The sequence below is a fragment of the Cajanus cajan genome, chromosome 5 (assembly GCF_000230855.2).
Source record: "Cajanus cajan strain Asha chromosome 5, NIPB_CcT2T_4, whole genome shotgun sequence".
In the NCBI taxonomy this organism is placed as follows: domain Eukaryota; kingdom Viridiplantae; phylum Streptophyta; class Magnoliopsida; order Fabales; family Fabaceae; genus Cajanus; species Cajanus cajan.
This window is the reverse complement of record NC_138521.1, coordinates 46,560,897-46,570,362: the sequence shown is the minus strand read 5'-3', so window position 1 is coordinate 46,570,362 and position 9,466 is coordinate 46,560,897. Positions and strand designations below refer to the sequence as shown.

At 37.9% G+C, this 9,466-nt stretch overlaps 1 protein-coding gene across 5 annotated transcripts; it reads left to right on the top strand.

Moving 5' to 3' along the window:
- Positions 1–3,581: 3,581 nt before the first annotated feature.
- On the top strand, positions 3,582–8,433 carry LOC109811498 (glutamate receptor 3.6). 5 transcript variants are annotated; one of them, XM_020375261.3, is made up of 8 exons: positions 3,707–3,855; positions 4,089–4,159; positions 4,541–4,846; positions 4,973–6,324; positions 6,405–6,682; positions 6,845–6,876; positions 6,968–7,374; positions 7,685–8,433. In XM_020375261.3, the coding sequence occupies exons 3-8, from the start codon at positions 4,579–4,581 to the stop codon at positions 8,168–8,170; spliced, it is 2,823 nt and encodes a 940-aa protein (XP_020230850.1). In that variant the 5' UTR covers positions 3,707–3,855; positions 4,089–4,159; positions 4,541–4,578; the 3' UTR covers positions 8,171–8,433. The 5 variants fall into 5 exon arrangements, with proteins under 5 accessions (XP_020230852.1, XP_020230849.1, XP_020230850.1 ...); XM_020375263.3 differs by lacking the exons at positions 3,707–3,855; positions 4,089–4,159 and adding an exon at positions 3,582–3,698; XM_020375260.3 differs by lacking the exon at positions 4,089–4,159 and having other exon boundaries at positions 3,705–3,855.
- Positions 8,434–9,466: the final 1,033 nt, after the last annotated feature.

Sequence of the window (9,466 nt, the reverse complement as noted above, 5' to 3'; positions counted from 1 at the left end):
GATCTGAGTCCCCCTTTGAACTAAAGAGGCTAACATCTCCTGAACTCTGGTAAACCTCTCTCATTCGGAGAGACCACCGATCTAGCTGCCTCAACCGCAGCTCTACCCGCCTCCATCTAAGCAAAATTAGCATTTTGATGCCGCATCACCATGGCCATCATCTCCATAGCCCTAGCGATCTAATCAAACTGAAGCCTCACCATACTAAAAGAATTCAAACATTCTTTTACTAACACTTTACCACTACAACTCACCAAAATTAACACATATCAGAGATATGACACAACAGAAACCTAGAAAGATCACTCCCCACAGAGCATCCAAAAGACTCGACCGGCTCTGATACCATAAAAGTGTAACGACCCGCCGTGGTCCCTACACTTAGTGGAATCACACTAAAAATAGTGAACTAAGATAAATAATAAAATTGGATAACTTATAAATACAAAACATAAACAAAGATATATATATCATTAAATTTTTTAAGTATTAGGTATTTATACAGCTATCCAAAACTACTATCTCCTAGTGTCGGTCAAGCACAAAACTGCTACCCAAGGTGGCAACTCTAACACGAGGATCAAAACTCCCCGTCTCGCAGTGGTCACCTCAACTCCAAGCTAGCCCTGACCTGCTCCCATACCAAGTATGATCATCGCAGTTCCACCACATGGAAACAGAAGGGTAAGCTAGAGTTCAAAATCAAACATGAAGCAAGACATCACACACTTCAACATATTAACAATCATGCAATAAATGCATAACAATCATCATCACAAACGATCATACAATTCAAAATAAAAACACAACTCATTCATACAACTTAGAAGCAACTTTAATACAACAACAACAACAACCATATACAACTTAATATTTAATGCGTCGTCACGCATATACAACTAGGAGATCTCCAACAACTGAGGTTGAGCAGTCTAGGTGGCATAAACCCTACCGAATCCAGTGTTTGACCTATCTCAACCAGGTCAGGTATAGAACAGCTTTAGGAACTCCAAAGAGAACCAGGTATAGACAACAATAGTTGTTTTCTCAGGTGTGCCACTTAGACTCGGAGGTCCAGTACTACTGTCAGGACAGAAGGGTTTGGGTATGAGCCTACCACGGCCTTGGCTAGCTTCACCAATCCACATGTGGAGTTAGCCCACCCACTGTCCTCCAAGTACCACGCACCCTCCAGTATCTAGTCAAAGACTACATCTCTAACTAGATACCTTACTCAAATTGGTCATTCAACCATGACATGGATCGACTATTTCCATGTCGCCCACACAGTACTAAGGGATTCAACTTTAAAACAGATTTCAACTTTAAAACAACTTTCAACTTTAAAACAACTTTCAATTTATCATCTTAGTACTATGTATCTCAACATAGGACATATATCTTCACCATATGTCCCCAACTTTTCAACTTGAACAACATAATCAACTTTTCAGCAATAGACATCACATCAACTTTACAGTAATAGACGACTTACAACTTTATAACAACTCTCAACAATACAACCATAAACATCTTACAACAAGAGGCAACTTACAATAATAATCATCTTTTAACAATAGGCAACCTATATAACTTTAAACAACTTTTACATAAATAACTACTTCAACTTATACATCTCAACTTATTAATAATTCAACAATAAACAACATAAAAACAACTTAATTTTATCACGTATAGCAACTTTAACAACATATCACATATTATCAACACACAACATATGAACAACTTAAGTTAACAATTTTATAAACAACTTCAGCAATATACAACATATTTAAAATTCATCTATAAGGTCAACTTATATAAACAACATAAAAACAACTTAGTCAATCTACACTCTATCTTCCCTCACCTGAAGATTGGCTCAGAATAGCCAACAACTGTGAAGAAATAGAATTCCCTTCCAAAGCTCAACCTAGAACTTCAATCCTCCCAAAGCAAGCTTTCTAATATGAATTTCAAGAAAAGCTTGAAGGCATTAGTGGTCTAGAGGAGAAAAGGAGTCAAACAGAGAAATTTGGGAGAGAAAGGAGCTCACTGACCCAGAGACCTTCTCTCTAAAACTTCTCTCTAAAAACTCACATTTTCCTGAAGGCCCCTAACCCCTATTTATAGATTTTCGGACTGCCCTAGAACGGCCCGTACCGAGTTCGGAACGGCCCGTTCCGAACTCCCAATTCACGCACAAAATCCACGACCAGAACGGCTCGTTCTGATATCAGAACGGCCCGTTCCGGGATTCATACGGAACGGCCCGTTCTCCCTCCGGAACGGCCCGTTCTCCCTTCCAGAACGGCCCGTTCTCCTTCATTTTTTTTAAGGCCAAATCAGTAATTTGGAACGGCCCGTTCCAAATTGGGAACGGCCCGTTCCAAATTGGGAACGGCCCGTTCTGGCTACTATTTTTTTTTTCTACGTTACACATGTGATTTCTCCTTGTCTTTGCCATGATCTCTTCCCAATAGTACCTAGTCTGACTTCTTCAAAAGCTGTCGGTTCGGCCCCACGGTGGGCGCCAAAATGTACCTGTCTGAGGGTACACTCGTAGTCTTCTGGGGTGTAGGAGGGCCGAACAGGAGCTTCAGGTGGAATCTTCAGAGGGGGGAGGTACCTGCAAAAGGCACTCCGATGCTCAAGTCAGGACAAGCACGAATCTCTAGGGTAATAATTGAACAGTGACATACCTAGTTACGTGTGACCTATTTATAATACCTGACATGGGCCTGAGCATAGTGGGTTTTTTTTGACCAAATTAGGTAATACGATGTTAATCAGCGGGTTACGCCTTAATCATGTTTCGTCTCTTATTAATCGGGATCGCTGTTCTAATTACTCTAATGACTTTCAGCCGGGCCGATACAGGATGGCCGAGACGTTGTGTTCGGCATCTTGCTGAGCCGATACGAGCAGATGTGGATCTCGATCTTGTGCCGAGCCGGAATGACATCTGGCTTGCGTCAATATCTGGTAGGACATGACGTGCCCGTCCACGTGGCCGACCCACGTGGCCGACGGGATCCTTCCGGTACACTTATATTATCATTCAATTATATATTAATGTATATTATATATTATTTTTATGTTTAGAAATTGATTTTTCATTTTTTTAATTTAAGATTAACAACTTTCTAAATTTACCATGAAAGAATACTAAGGTTAGCGATGAAAAAAAAAATTAAGATAATATTTACATAGTTTTTAAGTTTTAACTTTACTGTTATTAGCATAATTCTTTTTATTAATTAAAAAAATTCACCAAAAAGTGACCGTAGTATGATAATTTTGTTTTTACATACAAGTATTTGTTATTATTTTAGTTTAACTTATAATCTCAAATTCGAATATATAAATATTTGAAGAGAGATATTATTCATATTGGTTATGTTCGAATTACCTCATTTTCTTAGTTAAAATTTATTAAAAAAATATAAAATTATATCTTATCTTGATCATATAGTTTTCGATAAATTTTAAGTGATATGAATAAATGTACGAAGAAGAGTGCGTGCTAGTGGTACCCCTTTTGTGTTAAATGAAAGATAGGTGTTATGCATTAAAAGATAAGAGAAGGAAAAAACAAAAAAAGACGTCTTTGAATTGATAGATTTCACAGCCAGTGTGGGTTGTGGTCAAAGTCGCCGCCAGGGAACAGGGAGGTGTTAGTGCTTCCACTGACAGAGGCATGGCATTCTATTTTCATATGTATTTATTTGAATTTGGAGTTGAGAATCATGTTCTACAAGAACATTCCCTAAGATATAGATGCCACAAGGGTTGTTTTTGGCCTTATACTAGAAAGCAAAAGTAAAGAAAAAGCAAAACCAATAACATTCCCAGGTGAATAGCTTCACTTTTAGCAACCTTATTCTCACTCTCTCCAACAGTTTTAAAAAAAAAAACGTCCTTTTTTTTTTTGTGAAGATAAAATTTTCTTTTAAGATCTACCCTTTTCGCTTCTTCAGTCTTACACTACCTCTGATTTTGCTTCCCTCTTCAAGTGAGACTCGTTGATCTCTTCTGTTTAATTGGGTACTTGTAAAGCTAATACTTTTATACTCAAATTGAACCAGAAACCAGGTTTTCTGCACCATTTTGCTGCTTAATATAGATGTCGGCTTCTAAACTGTGAATCAAACTTCAGGCACGTTCATCTCTCTGAATGAAGTGCTATTCTTCTCATGCTGTTATTTCCCCTTGCAATCTGCTTCTTTTTTGCTTGAATGGGAGTCACTTTAGTGCTTTAGTATGGTTGTGTGATTGAGAAGGGCTCTGCAACTTTGTGCCTATGTTTTTTTTTTTTTTTTTGATTTTTTATTTCTATATTTTATTTTGGGATACTTGCCCTGGAACCAACTTTACGTGCCAAATAAGGTCTTGATTGAGAAGTGCAGTTTATCCTCAATGATTTAGAAGTCACAGTTTCTGGGATGAATGTTTAACTGTTTTTACTTTCTTAATACACCCCCCTCCCCCTTTTAATTCTCTTAGGATGTTGCTTTACAGTTTACATGTTTGTTAGCAGTGTGATTAATACTAGCTTTCCAAAGGGCAATTGCAACCATGATTGGAGTATGGCTTGTGGTAATGATGGTTCTGTCCAAAGGGTTATCTTCAACTGGGGTTGTGTTGAATAATTCCACAATACCTGCTTTTGTAAATATTGGGGTTCTCTATTCTTTCAATACCAGTGTCGGTAAAATGGTGAAAACTGCTGTACAAGCTGCAGTTAATGATGTAAATTCTGATCCATCTATTCTTGGTAAAACTAACTTGAAGGTCTCACTGCAAGAAGATACCAAATACAGAGGTTTCTTGAGCATTGCTGAGGGTAAGTCCTTCATAAAATTCCCACTTTTTGTGTTATAATAACTTGAAAAGCATCTTTTTCTGTTTGACAAGTTACTTCAAGCATGGCAGATTATAATTCTGGTTTTGCATAAATTATGTGTTACAGCCTTGCAGCTCATGGCGACACAAACCGTGGCTATAATAGGCCCCCAGACCTCTACAACAGCTCATGTTATATCTCATATAGCGAATGAGCTCCAAGTTCCTCTGCTATCATTTACAGCTACTGACCCTACCCTTTCTTCACTTCAATTCCCATTCTTTATTAGAACTTCTTTCAGTGACATTTATCAAATGACTGCAATAGCAGACCTTGTTAACTTCTTTGAATGGAGAGAGGTTATTGCAGTTTATGGTGATGATGACCATGGGAGGAATGGAATTGGTGCATTAGGGGATAAGCTTGCCGAGCGGCGTTGCAAGATCTCATTTAAAGCGCCTATGACTCCTGAGGCAACTAGGGAGGAGATTACTGATGTGCTAGTTCAGGTGGCCTTGGCAGAATCACGGGTTATAGTTCTTCACACAAGTACTGCTTGGGGTCCAAAAGTGTTAAGTGTGGCAAAGTCTTTGGGGATGATGGAAAATGGCTATGTCTGGATAACAACAACTTTTCTGTCTACTTGGCTGGATATAGGTACTCCCCTATCTTCGGAGGCAACGGATGATATGCAAGGAGTCATTACACTTCGAATGTACATACCAGATTCAAAGCGGAAAAGATGGTTTGTTTCTAGGTGGAATAACTTGACTACTGGAAAGGCTGCTAATGGTTCCCTTGGTTTGAGTACATATGGTATCTTTGCATATGATACAGTTTATGCTCTTGCTCATGCACTTGATGCATTTTTCAAACAAGGAAACCAAATTACGTTTTCACATGATCCAAAGCTATCTCAACATCGTGCAGACAATCTTCATCTTGATGCTGTGAAAATCTTCAATGAAGGAAATCTGTTGCGTAGGAATATTTATGAGGTTAACATGACTGGTGTATCAGGTCCATTCAAGTATACATCAGATGGAAATCTTGTTAATCCTGCATATGAAATCATCAATGTGATTGGAACAGGGACTCGGAGGATTGGTTATTGGTCTAATCACACTGGATTGTCGATTGTTCCTCCAGAAGCACTTTATTCAAAACCACCTAATCGATCCAGTGCAAGCCAAAAGCTACTCCCTGTGTTTTGGCCAGGAGAAACAACGCAGAAGCCCCGTGGTTGGGTTTTTCCAAACAATGGAAGGATGTTAAAAATTGGAGTGCCAAAAAGGGTTAGTTACCGAGAATTTGTCTCTCAAGTACAAGGCACTGACATGTTCAAGGGATTCTGCATTGATGTATTTCTTTCTGCAGTGAACTTGTTGCCCTATGCTGTTCCTTATAAATTTGTTTCATATGGGGATGGTGACAGCAATCCTAGTAACACGGAGCTTGTCCGTCTTATCACAGCGGGTGTGAGTATCATTCCAATAACTTTTGTGGAGCTTGAATGTTTTATGGTGCTTTCTGAGACCAGTTTTTTCTTTTCATACAGGTCTTTGATGCTGCTGTTGGTGACATTACAATTACTACGGAAAGAACAAAGATGGTGGATTTTACTCAGCCATATATTGAGTCTGGTCTAGTGGTAGTAGCATCAGTTAAGAAGACGGATTCCAATGCTTGGGCGTTTTTGACGCCATTTACACCAATGATGTGGACTGTCACAGCTGTCTTTTTCCTACTAGTTGGTGCTGTTGTTTGGATTTTAGAGCATAGACTGAATGATGATTTTAGGGGACCTCCCAAACAACAAATGGTCACAATTTTGTGGTAAGGAAATCTGGTCTTTCTCAAGCTCACTATTTTGAGCCTACCCATGTCGTTGACATTGACAGATACATTAATCATATTAACTGATGTGAGGGTTTTCGTTCTGGATTCACTTATAGCTCTGGATACGTTTATAACTTCTGTTTGTGTTCTATTTGACAGGTTTAGCTTTTCAACCATGTTCTTTGCTCACAGTAAGTGCCAGTTCATTGTCTTCTGTGACATATATGGTCCAAGTGGTGGCTACTTTGAGTTTATGAACATGCTTTTTTCTGTACTATGTAGGGGAAAATACAGTGAGCACTCTTGGTCGCTTTGTGCTGCTTATATGGTTATTTGTAGTTCTTATAATTAACTCAAGTTACACGGCTAGCCTGACATCAATCCTCACAGTGCAACAACTTTCTTCACCTGTTAAAGGCATTGAAAGTTTAATAAATAGCAAAGAGCCTGTCGGCTACTTGCAGGGTTCATTTACTAGAACTTATTTAATTGAGGAAATGGGTATTGATGAATCCAGACTAGTTCCTCTAAAAACACCAGAAGAAACTACAAAAGCACTGGAAAAAGGTCCCCAGAAAGGTGGTGTTGCAGCATATGTTGATGAGCGTGCTTACATAGAACTCTTCCTCTCAAGTCGGTGTGATTTTAGCGTCGTAGGTCAAGAGTTCACCAGAAATGGTTGGGGATTTGTAAGTATCTCCTTTGCAATTGGTCCTAATTTTCTTTAGTTTTTTGTCTTCACAAGGTAATTTGGAACTCGTCATGCTTTTCTCTTTCTTTTCTGTTCCTATTCCTAAAGAAAGTGTAGATGCATTTTCTCTTGACAATTCCAATTGAAACATTGTTGTGCCGGTGCCCTTTACAATGTGCATCACAGTAATACTCATTCTAGCATGTTTAGCACTTGGGAATGATCTATCTATATTCTATACTGAATCCAGATAAAATTTTACTGCCAATGGTAGTATTTCACTATTTCTTGTTCTTCAAATTTCTCAGGCCTTTCCGCGAGACTCGCCATTGGCAGTTGACCTTTCAACTGCCATATTGGAGTTGGCAGAGAATGGAGACTTACAAAGGATCCATGACAAATGGCTTCTGAGCAGTGCTTGCCTCTCACAAGGTGCAAAACTTGAAGTGGACAGACTCAAGCTGAGAAGCTTTTGGGGCCTCTATCTGGTGTGTGGATTGGCATGTGTTCTTGCTCTCCTCATATATCTTGTTCAGACCATGAGGCAGTACTTCAAGCATGGCCCGGAGGAACTTGAGTCTTCTGCTTCCGGCCAGGCCTCAGGACCGTCGCGGCTGCGTACATTCCTTTCCTTCGTAGATGAAAAGGAAGAGATAGCTAAGGGCCGCTCCAAGAGAAAGAAAATGGAGGGGATCTCATACAGAAGCGCAAGTGAGGTTGGTTCATCCATCACCTTCAACAAAGGATATTCTCAGGCATCATCAAACAGAATTGATTCACTTCATGAAATCTAACTGTTGCATATTTACTGGGTCCTCATAAATTTTGTGGCCTCTTGTACTAACTACTTGTGCATCACATTCACACTTCATTCTCTAATGCAATTGCTGGGTTCCTACTAGATTTTCGTTTCTTTTTTAGTACATAAAATTGTAAGATATATCAATGTGTTGAACTGCAATTTTTGTACCTAATGATTCTGGAGAATGCTTAATGAGTGAAATCATCTCATTATTTATTCAGAATGCAATAGACCCATTGTTAACCATTAGTGTAACAGTTGGTCTCACATAACCTTGTTTCCCAGGATCGATATAGGCTCCGTTTGTTAATTGCCCAAAACTTGGTTTAATCCAGGTGAAAATCGTTTCCAGGTCACCTGTGTTACCAAACATATGCATGATTTAACAACTATTTTATCTCAACAACCATTTCTATAGAGTATGGATAATTTTCATAAAAACTAGTATGATATTTAAACCCTAAACCTTAGTATGATATTTGTTTGATTGCATATTTGTAATAAAACGTACTTATACTTGCTCTAATAAATATTTAGTTTTAATTAAGTAAAAATGTCATATAAGATCTAAAGAGCTCAATAATTTTAAGCGGCGATCAATAATTAAATAGAAAATATTTAAATGAATTTAGAAATTGTGCAAACAATATTTTATAAAAAATATATATATGATTCATTCAATGTCTCTAAGTTAAAAATAAAAAATTAATGTGTTTGATGCATATATATTTACACCAATAAATACACTTAGGCTAAAGTGTGAAATGAGATCTAACAAATTAAATGATTTTTAGTAGCGATAGCTTAAATAATATATTACATGAAAACTAAACAGAATTTTTTTAAATGAAACACTCGTGTTAATGTATTTCTTGTGTTCCATATAAGGTACAAAAATCGAGAAATTATTATAAACATTCTTGATAATTTACTATTAATAATAACTTTTCAATTATACCATTGTTTGTTAAAAGGTGCACGTGTTAATTTTAACTTTCACTTATGGTTTTATATGCATGTTTTTCTAGTATACTAGAGCCGTCTAAATACGCCGAGACCCGTGGACTAACCCGGCTCACCTTGAAAACGGGCCGGGCTGGGTCAAAAAAATTGAAGTTTTATAGTTGGTGGGTATATTTCAATCCGGTCCACTTTGACCCGGTCCACCCAAGCTGAATCCGTGGTGGGCTGGGTAACCTACCAACCCACCAATTTTTTTTTGCAATACAAATTTAAGTATGATTTGTAGTTAATTTTGTATAATGGGATATTGAAAATTTTTATTTTA